This window comes from Amblyomma mixtum, chromosome 2, assembly GCF_055824585.1.
Source record: "Amblyomma mixtum isolate Tamu chromosome 2, ASM5582458v1, whole genome shotgun sequence".
Taxonomy (NCBI): domain Eukaryota; kingdom Metazoa; phylum Arthropoda; class Arachnida; order Ixodida; family Ixodidae; genus Amblyomma; species Amblyomma mixtum.
Window position 1 is genome coordinate 263,523,378 of NC_143013.1, and position 20,954 is coordinate 263,544,331.

General features: G+C 46.9%; 1 protein-coding gene across 1 annotated transcript in view; it reads right to left on the bottom strand.

The window, feature by feature from the left end:
* Window positions 1-20,954, bottom strand: part of LOC149363846 (uncharacterized) — a 30,999-nt gene that overhangs the window by 9,584 nt on the left and 461 nt on the right. Inside the window, exons 3-11 of the mRNA XM_089568612.1 lie at window positions 18,452-18,601; window positions 16,993-17,472; window positions 14,294-14,486; window positions 12,786-13,268; window positions 10,651-12,170; window positions 10,427-10,575; window positions 7,924-8,120; window positions 5,655-5,706; window positions 3,643-3,762 (exon numbers count right to left, since the gene is read on the bottom strand). Of these exons, the coding sequence (XP_089424738.1) occupies window positions 3,643-3,762; window positions 5,655-5,706; window positions 7,924-8,120; window positions 10,427-10,575; window positions 10,651-12,170; window positions 12,786-13,268; window positions 14,294-14,486; window positions 16,993-17,472; window positions 18,452-18,601 (3,344 nt within the window). The remainder of the gene's footprint in view (window positions 1-3,642; window positions 3,763-5,654; window positions 5,707-7,923; window positions 8,121-10,426; window positions 10,576-10,650; window positions 12,171-12,785; window positions 13,269-14,293; window positions 14,487-16,992; window positions 17,473-18,451; window positions 18,602-20,954) is intronic.

The window sequence follows — 20,954 nt, forward strand, 5'->3', positions numbered from 1 at the left end:
CCGCTAAACAAAAAAAGGAAATGTGACGGCGCAGTCCGGGCAAGTCATAAATATTTACCTTTTGGTTTTTTTTGTAACAAAATTCACTTGCCACTTGTCAATTCAAGTTTATTTGCATCTATACATGTACAGATGACGGGAGTGCAGACAAAAAGCCAAATGGATTTGGCTTGACGGGGTCTGTACCCCCTACAGAAATGGCACTATGCACAATAAAGAGAACGCAAAGATACAATAATGGATAAACAAAAAAAAAGCATTAGTGAACATTCTATAACATTCTATGCTATAACAGAAATACATACGGCCAAAAAAAAATCAATGATAGAATGCTGAAAGGATTTAAATAGCAGAAAGCATAAAGCATAAAATTATACAAATAAAATAGCTTTGAAATTCACAAACATAAATAATAAGTTACTAACAAGCAAAGAAAATTGGTTAGGCATTCATGGCGCCAGTGTACACTACAGCAAAGCAAACAAAAGAAGAAAATGAATCCACAATGAGCCCATAAAAGGAGAGATACGTTGTTATGAAATTTCTAATGAGTTTAACAAAGATGGCAGTGTGTGGCATAACATTTGTTGACCGTAGTTAGTGCGCGTTTTAGGAACGTACCATGTTTCTCTGTGCCGTGTGTTGTAAATGTTAGAACTCGATCATTGTCAATAGAGATAAATGCTCGAAGAATTTGGTGTTCTGTTTTTTCGCAGCAGTGAAACGCTTGAGTAAAATAATACGATATACGGAGGTGACCGGCTGTAAGTTAAGGGCACTGAAAAGAGGCTGCGTATGAGCGTCATATGAGGAATTAGCGATAGCGCGCACTGCTTTCTTCTGTAAAAGATAAAGCTTTGTGATGTTAGACACCGTGGTGTTTCCCCACACTGAATGGCAGTAATTCAGATGGGACAGGAAGAGACAGTTGTAAAGCAGCTGTTTCACGCTCAAGGGAAGAAAAAATCGAAGTTTCGTTAGTATTCCCACAAGACGAGCGATTTTGTTAGCAACTGAGTCTGTACAAAGATTCCAAAGTAAGTTCTCTTGAAATACGACCCCGAGGCACTTAATGGATGGCACAATGTTGATAACCGAGGAACCCATTTGCAAATGGCCGTCAATGTGGACATTTTTGTTTTTAGGTTGAAAAAGTACAGCCTTTGTCTTGCTTTTATTTATAGACAGTGAATTCAATGAACTCCATCGATTGAGTTCGCTTAAAGCAGCGTTCGCAAGAGCCAACAGGTCCCTTGCACAACCAGATGTAAAAAACAGACTAGTGTCGTCAGCGTATATGATGAATTGGGCAGTGGTGTCAATATTTATTATGTCGTTAATGTAAATATTAGATAACAAAGGTCCAAGAATGCTTCCTTGAGGTACACCAGAATGAATGGGTCAGTTATCTGAAAGACAGTTATTTATTGAAACCCTCTGACACCTGAACTGCAGATAGCTTTTGATTAAGCTAAGGAATGGGCCCCTGAAACCATAAATTTCAAGTTTTGTTAGCAGTGTGGTGTGATTAATTGTGTCAAAGGAAATTGAAAAATCGATGAAAACGCCTAGTGTCACAAAATTTTGCTCAAATGCTTGTAATATTAGTTCCTTTTGTGTTAGTAGAGCTAACTCTGTCGAACGACCCTTTCGGAAACCGAACTGGCAGTCAGTAAGGATATTGTGTTTTTCGCAGAAAGCGGTCATTCTGAGTGTTATTAATTTTTCTAGGCATTTTGAAAATACAGGTAAAATGGATATTGGTCTGTATTTAGACATGTTTCTATCACCGGCTTTGAAGAGCACTGTAACCATTGCGAGTTGCATGCGCTTAGGAAATATACTGTTTACAAAGCACAAATTATACACATGCTCAAGAACTGGACATATCAGATCTAAAACGTGTTTTACGGGGCGTATTTGCAGGTCATCAATATCGCAGCTTTTACTGTTTCGCAGAGCGGAGAACGTGAGACAAATTTCTTCGGCGCTAGTTGGATGCAGAAAAGCACTATCGCAAGTTTTGGAATTGACGTACTATGAGGAGCGAGGATCGTGCAAACTATTCACTAGGGACACAAAATAATTATTAAAAGCGTTTGCTAAATGCGCGCCTGATGAAAGTTCCCCATTAATGATCAATTCTCGTACGCCCTCTGGATGCTGACGTCCAATGTTAAGCACTGCGCTAAGGTTTCTCCACGTGATGTCCGTCCGCTTTATAGCTTCAGGATCAAACAACCTACGAAGGTAATCTTTCTTAGCTTGTCTGAGGGTTGCAGTTAACTTATTCCGAAATTTCTTAAATTCGGATAGATGGCACGTGTCTCTTGTGTCCAAAAAAACGTTTGAATAGAGCATCTTTTTGCTTGATTAGTTTCAGAAGTGCACTGGTTATCCAAGGTTTTCTAGCTTTTCTAGGCTTCAGTGTTTTAGGGTGAAAAGATTCCGAGTAAGCCTTTTTGAAAAGACACAGAAATGACTCGTACGCGGCGTCTACGTCAGACTGATTGTACACGTCGAGCCAATTTATTTTTGATATTCTTGTATGGAAATCCTCGAGTGTAGCTGGATTAATATCTTGGATAGTGATCGGGGGACACTGCTTTGGCTCTTTACTCGAGACATACGATTCCAAGAGAAGAAATACTGGCAAATGATCGCTAATATGAGCGCTGATTACTCCGGAGTTAATAGTTCGAGATTCAGTGTTTATAATGAAAACATCAAGCAATTAAACTTTCACAGTCCTTGCTAATTCTGGTACAAATTACCAGAATGCTTAGTTATTGCGCAAAAACTTCTCTTAAAAGAGGAGAACCAACTTGGCAGTGAAAGCTCGCAAAGTGACTTATGAATAGAAGAATAAATGCGGCGTTTTGGAGCAATTCAGAATCAACGAGGACGTGTGTCAACAACCGGATGTACGCAGTTTCTTTCATGATGGTAAATGCTAATCTTTACACTTCTCATGTACACAATGGCAGGTATGTGAACTTTGTCTAATATCGGAGCAGAAGATTGCACGAGCGCAGCGCAAAATGTTAAAAAAATGTTTGCTAAATGTTTACCAATTTTTTACAGATGTTCGCAAGATGTTTAGAAAGCGTTTACTAAGTGTTCACAGATGTTTACAAAATGTTGGCAAAATGTTTACAAAATGTTTACTAAGTGTTTACCGATGTATTCAAATTTGGCAAAATGTTTACTAAATGTTTACTGAATGTTATCAAAATGTTTATTGAATATTTACTAAGTGTTTATATATGTTTACAAAATGTTGGCAAAATGTTTACTAGGTGTTTAGAGATGTTTACAAATGTTTACTAAGTGTTTACATTTTTTTACAAAATGTTCACAGATGTTTACAGAATGTTAGCAAAATGTTTATTGAATGTTTACTAAGTGTTTAATATGTTTCCAAAATGTTGGCAAAATGTTTACAAAATGTTGGTATGCACGTATAAACCTGTCGACCGTCTGAACTGCGGCCATGGTGGCGCTGCTTAACACTCCATTACAACGTCTTGACATCTATGCTGTATTTTCTTTTCCCTTTAATTTGGTGTACAGTGCACGGTTCTCGAGGCACCGAGAGAATATTTAGTGTCGAACATGAACTCACGATGTCCCCAGACTTACCCGTGGGAAACTGCTCTCAGAGCCGCCTTGTTGCCACCGGAATGAAAGCTGCAGATGTTGCCAAGTACCGTCATCACGGATGAACCGAGGAGGAATGCGTTGTGGATGTCGGTGCGAGCACTGCGTCCACGGCAGAGCTGTGTTAAGCGCGTTGAGCGTGGCCAGCATTGTGAGTCGAATAGCACGGAGTGTACCGAAGGTCGGAAAGCACAAGAGACAAGTTTGATGCCAATGTTACAGCATACCCAGTAATTGTGGACAAAAGCTTTTTTGAGCTGGAAACTGTTTATGAACGAAATTTTTTGATATAAAGTAAGATTTCACTATAACAGTCAATATGTCCTCAGATCACCCGACAGCAGTATTGTATTTTTTTTCTACTAACGTTTTTGCTATCGTTAAAAGTGTAGTGTTTTCCATTGGATTTCTATGGTGGTCTTAACTGTTCGTAGCAATTGATGGAAGCACTTTAAAAGAAATATTTTGCTGCATATCAGATGAATGGACGATTACGTTCAATATTTCCATAACAGTATCTTACAGTTTTCCAATTTTCTAAAATTTTTGTCCGAGAATGTTGGACATCGTCAAGATCATCACACAAAGGATGAGGTTCAGATTAAAAATAAGCAAGTTAGCGGCGCTGTTTCCGAAGAATCGCAAAAACCGGCTGGAGTAGTAATTGTGCGAGTGTGCAGTCAGGTAGCTGATACCATTCTTGGAAGGAATATAGCGATGGGAAGTTTTGGTGATCTGCATTCTTACAAATATAGGGCGAACTCCGCACATGCGGCCAGTCCCAGAAGAAATATAGGAAGCCAGTGAATTATAAGGGGCAAATTAAGAACTTCCATGATCCGGTAAGTGAAAAAAAGGACATAGGCGGAATAAGTCAGCTGCTGAGAAACATCGCAGCTTTCACACCATAACTATGGGATCGTAAGCGCAAAACGCTGCCTCTGGAACAACTTCATTTCGGCTGAGGAGCAGAAGCTATGAACAAGAGGCAAGCGTTTCTCCTGAGCGTTGTTTTCACGCGTCTGCGCGCCAACTACGCAGACTAAGAATATGTCGCCTCGCGCTGGTAGGTTCCGCTGCCTAGCCACACAATGTCCACCGCGAGCTTAGCGGTGCGTTCGAAATCCACGCGTTAGTTGCGCAATCACAGTTCCCGGCCTCATTGTCTTCGGGTCTTGAGATGAATGGTGAAATGTGGCGCCATTGAACTCGCACAGTTCGTTCGAAGCATTCGTCAGTCTTTCATCGCTACCACCTTATAATTTCTTCCCGTTGTGCAACACCATCTCATTCACTAAGTTGCACCCCCCCCCCCCACACACACACACACACAAGTATACACAATGTACATGGACTCCATGGATGCCATTCTCTTCTATTCGATCAAAACCACAGAGCCCCTGCAGACCTCCATGATGACCTCACTGAGGCCCTTCACTCCTTCTGCACTTCACCCCCGCTTCCCCCCCACGGTCACAGTTAGGTAAATCTTTGACCGTGCTGGGATAAGAGGCAATGAGCTGATTCACAAGCTCACCCGCGAAACTCTTATCCGGACGCCTGCAATCACCTGGTCAAGCCCTCCCACTTGCGACGAGGCTCTGCACTACAAACGCATCATCAAGGCACACACACACATCCCCGTGACTCCTTTCACACTCCTCAAACCTCACTCTCGACTCAACGTCGCCCAGACGCACTCTCAGCAAGCTTCACATGAACACCTTTCTGATCGCAGGTCACCGGCACCTCTTTCGCATACTGTCTGACTCCTCCTGCCCCAACTGCCCCTCACCTTACGTCAATCTGCAGAACGGTATGCTTCAGTGCTCAGTAACCCTCCCTACACCCTTATCCTCTCCCCCTTCTAACTCGAGTACTTGGCTATCGTCGGATCAACTGAACGACCAGCGTGTTCTGGTGCTCCACGGCCGGGATCTTCTAAGCGTTTGATTATGATGATGATGTCCTCAAGCTTAATGGCATTCTCTCACCTGTTGGCCTTCTTCTTTTTCAGGAATGAAGGTTGGCTTCCAAACTGGCTGCCTGAAAGCGGAGAAAGATTTCGATTCTGTGCGTGCGTTGAGCTTTCTTTGTCAATGATGTGTACCATAATAAATATATTAAATGTGTATTTAATAGTCATTTAATGAATCCAAATGCCGTTGGTCACTTAGTGTCCGCATGGATAGAGGAGGAAGATGAAAAACCGGTAGCTCTTAGCGTGGCCAACTGCCATATAATACAGTTAGGCCGCATGACGGCGCCACTAGAGTAGGTAGTAGTGTGACAGTATTGCTGTGGGAGAAAGATGACAACGAGAAGTTGCTCGGGACGAAGTGCTTGCGCATGCTTGCGCCAGCCCACCCACCATTACATCATGTTACCACCGTTTGTTATGCAAAATTCGACACGTATCAATGTGATTGTAATCTCTGATGAATTGGCACAAAGCTTGAAATAGCGATATATTCCGCACCCTCTCCACTCCCCCAAATAAACGCCGCCGCTAAGTTGCTTGCATGGGCGGCATAGTTTTCGCTGTCGGGGTTCCTAGATGAGCACTTTTCGCCGTCAGCATGGTGAGAGCTACGCCATCCTGAGTCACAAAATCAATTTTCTGCCCTAGAATGTTGTTCCGAAACACCACAAGAACTTTGAGTATAGCTACCAGACCTAGCAATCTTAGTTAAGGTCGAAGTTTATAAGCTGCATGTCGATATCAGGTAGTACGCAGTCATTGTAGAAGATATTCGTGTCTCTCGTCCGAACAGCGTACGTTCTCGCCATGTCCCGCTTGCCATTCACTGCATATTCTGGATGACATTATGCCATCCATAACATGCGTTTCAGGCAGTCGTTAAACCAAGAAAAATTAGACGTAATACATCTTTCGTGGAATTTTGTTTGTTATAAAATTTCTTGCTCTTGAGGAAAGGCATTCCTGTTTGAAAGCGAGAGATTTTAAAAGTAAACATTTATCATTCTTTGCTAATAGAAGTATAGAAGTGAAGTTCATTTTCTTTCTTTCTTTTAAGGGGGAAGGGGAGGGGGCGTCAATAACGAGTTATGGATGCTCCCGAGTTGCAGTAAATTCTTTGAGCCTACTGGCCGCGCGAAAGAACTGAATGAGATCCAGCATGTTAGAAGTGTCAGCCGTGCATAAGACAAGTTGCTTGAGGGAAGGTGGCATAGATAGCAGTCTGCGTAGAAATGGCGCCGGAATGGTGTATTCTAACTGAGCTCCGACATTCAGTGACTCGCCGGCGGATGAAGTACAATTGCAATTGCAATGCCACAGTAACTGAAGGATCACACTCGTCTCGTGAAAAAAAAATGTACCATCTTTTATGTTTTCGCGCTGGGTTTTACATCAGTTAAGGCAACTTGTTCTGTTTAAAAGCAGCGTGGTCTGGTGGCCTGTATATAGCAGCTCCGGTCCTGCTATCAAAGCCCTGCAACGCAAAGCCATCGTGCGGAGATTTTCGCGCGGGAACTTTCCCCTGCTTCTCTCTTATCACGGCATTAAGCAAATGAAGGCTGGGGCGCCGATTGCCGCAGCAAATTAGGCCAGTCGCTAGCCACCCCACACTGACACTGCATCCAGTCCTGCCGAGTCACAAGCACCATGCTCCTCCAACTCCTCACACAACTACCGCATAGTTCATTTAGCGATACGGTATTAGCGCCAAAAACTGACATCATTGCGGCGATCTGCCTTGGAGCAATGCGAAAGCAAAACGTCCACATACTATATCGACGTCCGTGGCTGTTATTACGTCCATATCAACGTCCACAGCTATTTTGACATCTAAGTGTATTTTTCGCGTTTAATAACTAACTGCACCTCATCAACCAAATTTTTCCCACGGCAACACTTTATCACACACTATCTGTCACAATCCAACTTTCGCACATTTATCTTTAGAGAACGACGTAATCGTGCGGACACTTTTTGCTTACTCGACAGAGCCATATAATGTTCTTGCATTAAAAAGCACGTCGGGCATGTCAAACGCGTCGTCATGCTCTGTCATTCGTCGACCTCGACGCCGCTCCACCAGTGTATCATGGGCCTGCAGGGCGCGTTCACGTAAGCAGTTGGCGTCTTGAATGTGGTTCTGCTACGGCCAGCGTGATGGCAACACCCCACGGCAGCATCAACCAATGGCAGATGGCCAAACGAGGCGAAACGTTACAAAGTATACACTCTCCAAGGGGAGACAGCACGGCGGCCCAAAAGCTGCAGGAGGAGCTCCTCACCGACGAGCGAAGGACGCGAGGTGGTGTCCTCGAAGCCGTAGCTCCGGCTGCGCGTCATGCGTCGCAGCGTGATGGGAGCACGGATGGAGCCTCGCCCTTCGCTGCCACCACCCAGGGACGACAGGCTGCCCGTGGAGGCACGGCTGGACATGGAGTGACGACGGGGCGGAGGAGCGCCGGCCTGCATCTGCAGAGGGCTGCAGAATGACAGCGGTGCCCGTTGGCTGACATAAATATTTGATGCGGTTCGGAAGTGCAGCACTGATTTCTCACGCTTTTAGAGCGCAGCTCTTAGGCGCCTGTTCCTGTGTTCCGCGTCGTAGTCGTTGTCGGCGTAACACGCCACCTGACAGATGGCGTGTGTAGGTGTGACAGCTAGGTGGCGTGTTGGCGGGTAGTAGCAGAGCGATATTCCACCTGCCAAGGCGAGAACTGAGGAAGATGGCTGCCACGAGAAGATCCTGGAGGGTGCCTAACAGCGGTGCCACCTGCTAGCGGTGGCAGCTGCGCTCAAATTTCGCATTACCGACTATCGTAGTCTGTTTAATTTTTTTACCTCTAACCGCAGTCTTTTAGAAGCAATGGATTAAGCAGAATCTTGCTGAACCGCATCCATAAACGTAAAGTGTTGCCATGAACCTTCGAAGTCCTGCCCACTGTACGAGTAGAGTTGGGCGCGACAGTGTTTTGAGGAGAGTTTTTTACAAAAATCTGTGTCGCCTGAACTCTTTTACAATGGCTTTATTCTGACATCATGCATGTTCTGGCGGCTTACGTGCTGTCGGGGACAGGAGTGACTGATCCCCTCCAAGTTCCGGACCATTCCCGAGATCGTAGTTTGGTGGCGCCCTCGTGCAGTGCGGCCTAGAGTTACTGTATACCTAAGTACCTAGAGTTGCGCGTAGGTCTGCCGATTTCCCGCAGAAAACATCCAAGTTATGCGGCAAAGCAGCACTTCGCGTCTGCAGGAGACGCTATATGGCGCAACTCGGACAAGGAAATCATCGAGCGATTACCTTTTGCAATCCAATTCCCCATATATTACCGAAGGTACTGCTTATTTATATAATTATACTGAGTAAGAGACTCGGAAAACTTATTTCGCAGCAGATAGATTCCTGCTTGTACGACACGTCGCGCCTACATATGCGCTGGTCCTCGCCGCTGTACCTCATTTTTAGCGCATGCGGATTGCGCGTTCAGGGAGTTACACGTGGTGTTTGTGAAGTTAGTACTTAAGGAAACCGGCAGCCAAATGTCGTCGTTCGCAATGTCACCTGTGCTGGACAGGTTCTAGCTCAAAATCGGCCGAGTTTTCCGCTGCGACATGGTCGGATGACAATGCCGACTATATTTTGCGCTGTCGTTGCAATTTCATAAGCAGGCCTGGGGTGCAACCTGATCTCGGTGACCAAAACCGACAACGCATTCCCTCAGCAGGACCGGATTTGTCCACCCTTGTGTTGCATTTGGCCAAAACCTCCTATACGAATAATCAAGAGAAGGCAAGCGTAGCAGATTGCGACAGAAAGTAAGGTGGATGGATCAAATTAGGAAGTTTGGGGGTTAAGGTGGCCGTAGCTGGCATAGGAGAAGGCTAACTGGAGAGATATGGGAGAGTCCTTTGTCCTCCAGTGGGAATAGTCAGCGTGATGATGATGTGTTCACACCTGATCTCTGCATTTCGGCTTCGAGGCCGTCGAATATTATTGTAACCACGTTCGTTCACACATTTTCCTCGTGTGGGCACCAAGCTTGGCCTCCCGTCATGCTTCTACAAAACGGCACCTTGGACAGCACCAGTTCTAACATTCTCATGAAAATGCCGTCTATACACGGGAAGTACAAAAAGTTAGGCAGAGTTTGCTCAAAGCTCGAATGATAGCATTTTGGAAATGACCCGGCCCAAATTTGGAGGTCGTCATTGTGTCGGGCACGGTCAGCTACGGTTGAGCATCGATTTTGGTCCAAAACGGCCAAGGTCAAACCATCAGTCTGTCAAAGTCAACTGTTATGCTGTGCTCGTCAAGGTTAAACGAAGGTCAAATCAGGCACGGTATGGTGAGCGACTTTTGCGTTGAGTAGAGGTACGGTTCTAAAAGAAAATAACCTGCAGATGCCTGGAGTTTGAAGAATGCAACACTCGGCAAGCTGAAAAGCGGCAGATCTTCGTCTCGCTTCCTTAACGCGAGACGCGGCTGCGCGGGGCGCTGCAAAACTTCATCCGCTGACGCAGCTGCCCGCAGCAGATTTACTCAATCGCTTCCCTCATGTGCCGGTTCAGGTTTCCAGCCACACTGAGCCAGTTGTCGGGCCACTACTTTTCTAATAATCTAAGCTAAGCTAAGCTTCCCATGCACGACACCGTCCGGGTCCATTGTGATCTCTTTTACGCTTTTTATTTTTTCACAACACATAGTAACGCGTCTCACTTATTCCTGCTTCATCGACGCTTTGTTCAACGCCATATGCGTACAAGTACGTGCAAACCACGTGCACATACCTGATGATAGTGAACTTTGCAGAACCAAAGTCAACCGAGGATCCCCTTCTTCGAGCCGCCGTCGTCGGTAAGCTGGAAGTCTTCAGGATTGTGGACACGCGCCGCACCTGTGAGGGTCGGTCTTCCTCCGGGTGTACCGTAACCCTAGGCTGCGACAGGAACAAGATATGCTCAGTCGATTCAGCTCTTTTGCCAGAGAGAATAAAGCGGGCATATTCACTTACCATCAAAGGCACTGGTTCAGGCTTCATTGCTGCCAAGAGGTCCGCCCCAAAAGACACGACGGAGTGTTTGCGCTTGTTGAGCTCCATCGGGCTGGTTGTATCAGCCTCCTTTTGGGCACCAGCCTTCGGCGCTGTAATGCTGCTGGCAGCCTGCTGTGGCTCTAGTTTCGGCTGTACAGCACCTGGGCCCAGCTTGGATTTCTGGCTGTTGCGAGTTTCTTCAGATGAAGCCGGTCTGGTTGATTGAAGCGGCTTTTCTGTTTCAAGCCCCGTCGCGCCTCCGCGGGCTCTTGCGCTTTCTGGAACGTGTTTGGTTTCGGAAGCAAGGTCCTTGATTTCGCAGGCGTCGTATTTGCCACTGCTTTTCATGGAGGTCTTCGACCTGCGGCTATCAATGCTTTGGCCGTCGGTATAGCTGCCGTGCTGTCTCTCACGCATAGACCCGCGCCTCGACTCAGCCCCCGCGGCCGCAGTGGCTTTGGGTTTGCTTGCCTCCAACTGCGCCGACGGATGCTTGTCACCTATGTGTTTGTCCGGCAAGCTCCTATGACTTTTGACGATCAGCTCTGTTTTGTGGCTACCGCTGTCGGCGCTGCCGCGGACTTTGTCTTTGTGGTGGTGCATGCGCTTTGAGTCTGATGCCACAGGCGCTGCTGTTCCTGTCTTGCTTGCTTGCGGATGTGCGGGTTGAAGCTCGCGCTCGAAGTGCTCGTGTCGCAGATTGTGACCTTCTCTTGCGCTCACTTCTTTAGCCGCTCCGGCAACACCGGCTATGAGACTGTCCTTAGAACACTTTCGAGGAGGATGGCGCTCTTCTTTTGCGGTAGGAACAGCTTGGAGCCTTTCGACCGGGTCACCAATGGATGCTTTGCTCTTTCGACGCCGGGAGCGAGAATGCGGCTGATTATTCAATGAATCCTTGCTTTTCCTGCTAGATCGTTTGTCCTTTCCTTTTTCTGGATCGTCGTCAGGTTGGTTACGGTGAGGTTCTTCACTTCCCTTCACTCCTGACTTCTGCTCTGTTTTGTCTGGAACGACTTTGTCACTGGCTTTACGCACCTGGTGTTTCTTCTCTTTCGGCACACTCCCTGAACCTTTCGTTGCCTGCGATCGCTCCTTGTTCGCAGGAACGTCTGCAGCTGAACTTTTGAGCGAACAGTTCTCTTGCTTTTCCCTGGGGACTTCTTTGAATCCGTCATTATGCTCACTTACAGATGCTGTGCTCTTCCTACGTGAAGAGGGGTGGTGAGATGGCTTGCCCTGGGAATCCTTGCTTCTTTTTCGTGGGCTTTGTTCCATTATGGGCCCAGGATCTTTATAAAGGCCAGGCTGTTCAGTTCCTATTACACTAGGCTGGGGCTTTGATTCAGTAAGGGCAGCTCCATAACTTTTGGCTTCTTGCGACAGACCTTTCTCCTCGCGCGGAAAGCCGATGGAAGCTTTCATACCTTCTTGTTGGTCAGTGTTCCTTGACGGGTTGGCAGCGGAACCTAGCTTGCTCCGGAGTTGCTCATCCTCTCCTGCGAGGAGGACAGGTTCGAGCCCTTGAAGATGCCCGTTTGTGGTCCCTTTGCTTTCAAAATTCGGAGGGTCTTCACATGCAGAAGTAGGCGCAACAGTGTCGGTGGCTTGGCGGAGGCGATCCCCAGTTTCCCCATCGGCTGGTTTTGCACATTCTTGCCTTAATACATTGTCCGCTGGTTCTTCGGTGGGGTTTTCAAAATCAGACTTCACAAAACCGAATTTTTCGCCTGGCGGATTAGTTACGCTCTCCGGTCCACTACGTTCCGCCTTAGTTTCATCGCCAGTCGGTCTCGAGGGCCCCGGTCCAGACACCCGGGATACGAGCGGAACGGAAACAGAAGGTCCTGTGTGCGTAACAACGGAAGGAAGCGTCTTTTGGAGATCAAGATGAGTTCCAGATTCGACGGGAGCAGAGGCAGGATGAATTACGTTCTCAGTAGGCATACAGGCGGCCTGATTATAGGGTACCAGAGGCGACTCAGGTAGAGTCAAATGGGCAGAATCATCTTGGGCGGAGCGAGTAGGCTGTCTTGGAACAAGAGCTGTTCCTGCTTTCGAATAACTCCGAAACCAGCCGCCAGAGGCGGTACCAACGGGCGCCGCTTTCTCACTGGCGAGGTTAGGTTGTGGTCCTCCTCCGTCGCGCTGTGACTGGGGGGATGGCGCCATACCGGCGTTGTCTCTACGTGCGCTCTCCACGCCGGCCTGCTGGAACTGCCCGTCACGGATCTTCTTGCGAGTAATTCGGCTGGCGAAGACGCTTAAGCTGCGAAACAACCTAGAACGCGGCTTGCTCGAAGATGCTGGGCTGCTGTCTTCGACATCCCTGGTCGACCTGCCCTTGCGGCCCGGAACGTTGCGGCAGAACATAGCATTCAAGGTGCGCTTGCGGTTAGTCTTGCGTTGTCTGCTGGGACTGCTGTCTACAGCAGAGTGCGGGGCGATCTGCTTGCCCTCAAGTGGAACTGTAGAGGTGGAGGGGAGCTGCAAGAGTGGTTCAGGGTCCCGCTGGTTTTGAGGCTGTTTGCTTTCCCCGTCCTTCAGGAGTTCATTCTCCGGTACAGAACTGGATGGCTGAGCTGGGTTGAGAGTTTCTATGGCAGAAAAAAAAAAGAGGAGGAATGCAGAGGGTGTTCTGTAGAAAACATGTGCATAAGTGACAGAATTGATTCGCTTTTTCCTCCAGATGTACACACTTAAAGAAATCGTTTACGCCATTAAATATAGGGTGTGCCAGCCGAAGCCCGTCAGTAATTTAAAAAATTTCTCTTTTATGTGTAAAGGTGGTTTTATAGTTTGGTTTGCTGGGGTTTAACGTCCCAAAGCGACTGAAGCTAGGAGGGACGCCGTAGTGAAGGGCTCCGGTAATTTCGACCTCCTGGGGTTCTTCAACGTGCCGTGACATCGCACAGTACACGGGCCTCTAGAATTTCGCCTCCATCGAAGTTCGACCGCCGCGGCCGGGATCGAACCCGCGTCTTTCGGGTCAGCAGCCGAGCGCCAAAACCACTGAGCCACCACGGCGGCATGTGTAAAGGTGGCTTTTGTGTCATAGTAATAGCAGTGGTGGGGGAAATAAGATCACAGGTGAATTGTGATGAATAGTGAGCTGGTTAAGGAAACAATAATAGGTAACTTTGTAACTATATAAGAGAAGCAAGGGTGCAATTGAAGGTTTGCATTAGAATCACGAAGGATAAAGGACAAGCTAGGATGCATGACTACTTCAGTAATTAACATTGGCAAAAAGCGCGACTACTCTTGAAAACCAAGCTGCCAGAGTGGTAAGTGATGAACAGGAGCTTTGTGTTTCATAGAGCTTTCTGATAAATAAACAGATCATGGATTCATTCACTGAACAAGCTGGTACGTGACCCAACGGGAACAAATAGTGTCGCAGAATAAAGCCTCGTGCTTTGCTGTGCCAGATGTTTGCCACGATATCATCCCACTGAATCACTTCGCCTTCGATCGGTGGGTGAGAACAGCTGTTTCGACGGTCATGTATGTATATTTACTCTGTACGGCAGGCCACGTACAGACCTCAATCCTTAGCAAGCCACGCAGTCTATCGGCTGAAAGCGGAGCACGAACATGAAAAAGAATCTTCGGCCAGTACCTTTTTGGTCCGTGATGTCCGTGACTCGACCAAGCCCTGTGTCAGGGGGGAGGGGAGGAGCTCCGCTCGCGTATGCCTCGGTAGAGAGCGCTTCAAAAGGGGGTTCCGCTATTGCGCCCGTGGCCCAGACCAAGTCGGCGGATTGGCCAACAACGGCGCTTGGAGGAGAGGACGGCAATCCGTGAGTTTGCTCCTGCGTTCACGACACAGAACGCACTTCAAGACCGTAAAACAAGGAGTCAAATAGTAGCGTCCTCCCAGATTTAATCATATCCAGCAATTCTGTACAAAGGCAATTTTGAAGGGAGAGTTTATGAATGCACTTTTTTCATACTTTGCAAGATTTCACTATAGCGATCAATATGTCCACCGATCTCTCGTCGGCAGGCAGTTTTGCTATCTTCAGAAACGTTCCCCATTGGTTTCCTATGCCAGTCTTAACTGCTCGCTGCGTTTAAAGAAAGATTTTGCTACCCACCGGAAATGGATCATTACCTTCAATATTTCAGTAGCAGTACCTTACAATATTCCAGTGTTCAAAATTTTTGTCCAAGAATGCTTCCTTTATGGCTTTCCTTTATGTCTATCAACGCGAGAATTAAGATAGGCTTTTAGGCAGCAGTACGGATATTCGATGGTTCATTGCCCCTGATGAGCCTTTCAGCTGTGATTAACATTTTCTTTTCAGCTTTTTTTGCTTTACTGAAGGCTCTCCCATGCGTCGTCTGTCTACTAAAAGAAATTTGAGTGAAGGACCTCTAGGCCATGTGAACAGCAGTGAATGCGCATTCGCTGCTTAACTAAAACTTAACTAAAAACATAACTAAAACTTAAAAAAGCTTAAACTACAAAGGCCTTTTAGGTTTGACCGTTTCTACTTCCGTACTCGCCACACAACCTGATGTCTGTGGCATAACAGTAAACGAAACGTGTGTCACTTCTGAGTGATAGTGTATCTGATTAGTCAATCAATACAATTTAATTGTATTGATGATGATGATGATGATGATGATGATGCATTTTTGTGGCGCAAGGTCATTTGTGGCCAAAGAGTGCCATGACACAAGATTTTTCGTCTACTGAAGGTTGGGCCGAAGGTCCATTTCCCAAACATTTCATCTTAAATAAGCCGAGTACTAGGCCAAGGGAAAGCTTGTACCCATTGCATCACCGGGGGTACCTGGCGGCACTGGGGATCGAACCCTGCGCCTCACGCATGCGAAGCGGATTCTCCAAGCACTAGGCCACCACAGCGATCAGTCAATTTATATTAGCTAATGGCATGCTTTAGCTAAGATAGTTAAGGAAACGTCAGAGTAGTAACGTCTCGAAAACGGTTCAAACCAGAGTCAGTGGTGTTGCCCTTCGTTGTCTTTATTTCTGCGTTTTATCAACTGATAAAAAGTGTGAGGAGAATGCCGAATTTTCTTAGGCACCGTTTTCTATAGCGGACATCTATATTCAAACTTCACTACAGTCTTCCTTGCCATAAGGCATTTATGTCATTTTCTCGGTACGTAGCAGCCTACATCAAGCTAGTATATATAAAACGGAGAGTTGAGCTAGTTGGTACATGTTTCTTGGAAAAAACAGCGCTAAACGAAGGACAACGAAAAAGAGTACAAGAGTACAGCGCCGGTCCTGTTGTACTCTTTTTCGTTGTCCTTCGTTTAGCGCTGTTTCTTCCAAGAAGCTAGTATATATAAACGAAATGATGGAAACGTATATTAGCCGGGCCAGTTGACAGATGGCATCTGGCTCTTACAAACGAACAACGCTAAAAAACGGGAGACAGATTCGAGAATGGCACACATAAACTGTAATATCTTGAAAAATATCCAAGTAACTTGGAAGATACTAAGCTTGTATATTGCACAGCTAGGCTCTGTGGTTCTGCAGGTAGCGTTACTGCGGCTGTTTTTGTCTTACTTACAGGTGGTATATTACAGGGTTTTGTTTGTTTATTTTGTTTTGTTTTCTACTTGTGCTTTCTGTATTTATGTATTGCACCTTGGCGCTTGCTCATTCTTGTTTTGCGTTCTTGTGTGTCAATGCTCCTCCCCCTCGATTGAGGGCCTTTGGGGGTTCATTGAATAAGTAAATAAATAAAATAAATATTGAATTTGAAACGCACATTTCTTTTTCAAAAAAGAATTTTATTCTTAAAAGAGCGAAAGTATTATGATGGCCTTTAAAAAAATACAAAATTGTTAACGTTTCCCGTAAATTTTTCTAGCTCAGTTACAAGACAAAATGCGGAATAAAATCAAATAAATGCGAATAAGCTACATGCTGTAGCTGCAGCGAAAGCGGGTCTTCGAGGGCCTTCAAAATAAAGGGGAAATATAGGGCTCCATCCGCCACAAAACAACACACGATACCGACGATAGACACCATTAAGACCAGAGGCAGTTCGTCCTGCACCTATACACTAGGCGCAGCATCCAGGTCATGCACATATTAGGCAACAAGCATTACTTAGATGTTTGTTGCCTATATGATTGCCGTGCAAATCACTAAAGTAGAAATGGGCGGAGTATGCCCTGCGAGCAGTACATACGCTGTAAATGAGGGCAATAGCAATTTTATCAGCGCTGTTTCGTGCCATGATTTGGTGACACAGTGTTGTCTACCCAGCCACAGAAAGTCATCAACGAGTACAGCTGCATCGCAAGGTGCCATCCCTTGAGCACACGAACCTGCGATACAACGTCCGTGCCAGATGCCGTTGGGGCAGCAGCCACGTCGGGTTCGTTTTTCTCTTCGGCGTGTCTGTGGCGCCACTTCCTGCGCTCGGGCTTCTTCAGCGACAGCGCCACCTGGGCGAGCCGGTCGAAGAGCACCTGGTCGGCCGCCGACAGAGAGCGCATCGAGCTGGACTCCTGGGCTGAGCCGCGGCGCGGGGAGCGCGACAGGCCGTTGTCCGGAGTGCGGTCCATGTTCTCCTTGTAGATGGTGGACAGCACGCGGTCCAGGAAGTAGAGCAGCGTCACGGACACCAGGGGCCCGGAGAAGAGCCAGGCGGAGGCGAACGAGCAGAGGCAGGTGCCGAGGAATAGCCGCTTACGCTGCAGACCGAAGCGCGCACAGACGCCGCACGCGAGGTGGAGCACCAGCTCGCTCCAGCGGTCGACGACCACCACCAGGAACAGCACCATGGCCACGCTCAGGATATCGGCCTGCGCGGCAAGACGAGTCCGCGTTTGTTCACCCCGTAGAGGCCCGCAGTCACGACGTCGGCAGGGCTTGAGTAGCGGTAGCATTCGGCTTTTCTTTCATAGCCGAATTATTGTTTCACGTCATGCATAACGTGAGTCACCATATATGCAAGCTTACGCCGTCTTCAGCGTCTCTTTTATATTCGAATTCGTTTTTGTTACCGTACAAAAATTAATATATTAGAGTGTGTGACACTGCCAGGATTAAAGGTATGAAATAACAGGTTGTTTTTTTCTGTGCAGAACCCTTTCGCTACTATGCAAAAAAATAGAAATGAAAAATTCACTGAAACACTCTCATGGCCAGCCAGTTTTGAAAATATGTTTCCTCCAAAGCAGACATGCTAGTCACAACACTGAACAAGTATGCGCCATCTCATTTCTTTCGATGAGTGCGGCCATGCTTGCTTTCTTTGGGCGTTTTTCGACTCGTACGTTAAATAAGCAAGGAATAGAGTGTGAAATACTCAAGGTAAATTAAAATTAATAGAAACGCGTAATTACATTATGTGTTGGCAATGCGATATCATTAGAAGCTGTTGATGCCTTTACCGGAAGTGACTTCACTTCCGGTCTGGTGACGCCACGTCAGATGTGGGGACTTCACCTCCCTCCAGCTAATGAGAATTATCTGGTCTAGTGACGTCACTCCCCTCTAGCCAATGGAAATTATCCGTTCTGGTGACGTCCCTTTCCTCGAGCCAATGGGCGAATTTTATGATCGACGACGTATTTTGGCCCCATGAGATTTCTAAGAAGAACGGTAGATTGGGCGAGTTGGTGTTCCATGAATGATTTCTAATGCTATCGCATTAAAATATAATCGTGTTGCAGTCTCTTGTCCTAACATGCCTCCAACTTGAGCGATGTTAGTTATAAAACAGAGCGAAGACTGCAGCAGAGGCAGTCGTATAGGGATGGAAAAAAAAACAGAACTCACGCAGAGGTACTGGCGGGCAATCTCCTCCGGCGCCATGAGCCCCAGTAGCGGCACGGTTATCAGGTGCACCAGGGCAGCACTGGGCTTGGGCAGCGAGTTGAAGGCCAACAGAAGAAGCGGCAGCAGCAGGCAGTAGAGGCAGCCGCCGTACTGGGATACGAGCAGCAGCAGAGGCAGTTCGTGATAGGAGAGTTGCATGGTATGGCATGGCATGGTATGGTATGGTATGGTATGGTATGGTATGGTATGGTATGGTATGGTATGGTATTGTATGGTATGGTATGGTATGGTATGGTATATGGTATGGCTATGGTATGGTGCATTGTATGGTATAATATGGTGTGATATGGTACGTCATGGCACGGTACGGTACAGTATGGTACTCTATGCTATGGCACGGTACATGGTATGGTATGGTATGGTATGGTATGGTATGGTATGGTATGGTATGGTATGGTATGGTATGGTATGGTATGGTATGGTATGGTATGGTATGCACGCTTTAAGCTTCTAGAGCTGCCCATGGACTATGAGATACACCGTATGTAAGAAGAAGAGGATGACTCCGCAGTGCCACACTTCGTCGTCATCGCTGGTGGTTCGGGGGCGAGTCTCGTGCTGGAGCTGTTTCTGCCGTCCTGCTACGACCTGACCTCTGCCTGTGTTGGTCGCCGTGACCCGTTAGTAAACCCATTGTTCACGTAGTGCATTGCTCCGAATTAATTTTCGGCTGCCTGAAATTCTTCAACGTGCACTGGCGTCGCGCAGCACATGAGGGTGCTTGCATTTCGCCTCTGTCGAAACGCGGGCACTATGGCTCGGGTTACGTAGATACCGCGTCTGTGATTTCAGTAGATAAATGAACGCCTTTAAAGAGAGAGAAAGGAGTTCCATGCGGACCGTGAATGCAGGCAGCGCTCCAAACTGCAACGTTTCACGTTTCACCTTAAGCAACCGTAGAAGTTTCGGATCGCAGAAGCTATCGGACCAAGGGCCATACAAACCACTACCTCCTCCGTATGTGGCCTGTGTTCATTTCCGAGCCACATGTGTTTTCTAAATGCAGGCGTATGCCGCTTTTGTGGTGAGAAGATAACTTAGACCATACGATCTGGGCGTGTCAAGTCCGTAAGCCTCCCGCAGAACTCTTGCTTGATCCCTCCAAAGAAGCATGGGATTAGTTAAGGTCCAGCGATGACCCCGACATTAAGGCCGTCCAATAGGCCGGCGTCGAATGGGGGCCGTCTCCACGGCCCAGTATTGGAAACGTATTGACAATGGCCGGTCCTACAGAGGACCAATGTGAAACCATCCATTTGCAATATTGGGACGATTACCTGTGTTGCTTGGGAAAGTTGTGTCAGCCTCAGCTGTAATGTGCGCTGTTTCTAGTGATTTTCCCGGAGGAGCAAGCCGCTATGGGGCCTCCCCCTTCATTGAGAGGAGTGGGTAGGGAGGGGAGCCTCATCGCTGCCTCGGTAAGACGCGTGACTCAGTGGTGATATACAGTCGTGAGCAATATTAAAGGGAACGAGCTTTCTGCACAAAATTGAAAACGTTCATCTTATTTCTCCACTAAATTTCAGAATAGCTTTTGGATATTATGCGCCAAGAGGAAGACTAATTACCAAACAGAAAAAACTGTGCTCGTCACAAATAACCATGGGGTAATTAATAAATGAATGCTCTGCGACACCGGATACGGTGCGAAAACACAAGACGGGAATATGCCATGTGACTGCTTTTAAGTTGCTTAAAAAATAAATGCTCAGATCAGCAGACTTCTGTTATCACGTCAACAGCGGCCTTACAGAAGGAGCCCTAAGAATATTCTAACACCAAGAAATCAACACGCTTGTAAATATTCAATACCTGGCGTGATATAATCACGTAAGACAATAAAGTGCTAAAACGCAAAGCAGTCATTGCGCGTCGTCATATACAGTCAATAATTAATGCGAACGCTACTAACCAACGACTGCGAGCTGAGCTCGCTCGACAACTGCCCTGCCATTTGTTTAAAGAGCCGGGTTACTTTCAACCTTCCTTCAGATGCATATCTGCAGCGTGTACGCTAATATGAGTTATCTACCTTAGGCTTATTGGAGCTGGGAGAGGATTATAACTACGGCCATCGTACGTCAAACGTAGGGCTGAATATTTTGCTACTGCATTAAACTCTTGGACAAATTAAATATTTGGACAGAGTTATAATTCATAAAGAAGTAGCGCGATGCACGCCCCCGCAACCAAGCGCAAAGAGGAGGAAATATAGAATACCTTGCTTAAAGGACGCTATGCATGCTATGTGTCATGTTTAACACGACACAACAGACACTATGCGCACTACGTTAGAAAAGGGCCCCTGGAAGTAGCAAGTAAGGTATAGCCGCGGTGCGTACAAATTCTAGCTCGGACAAAACGCCAGGGAGGCACGGTGCACAGACTCTCTCCTGCCAGTCTTTTTCTGCCCTAAGTTCAGGGCCTATCCTCTTGAACATGA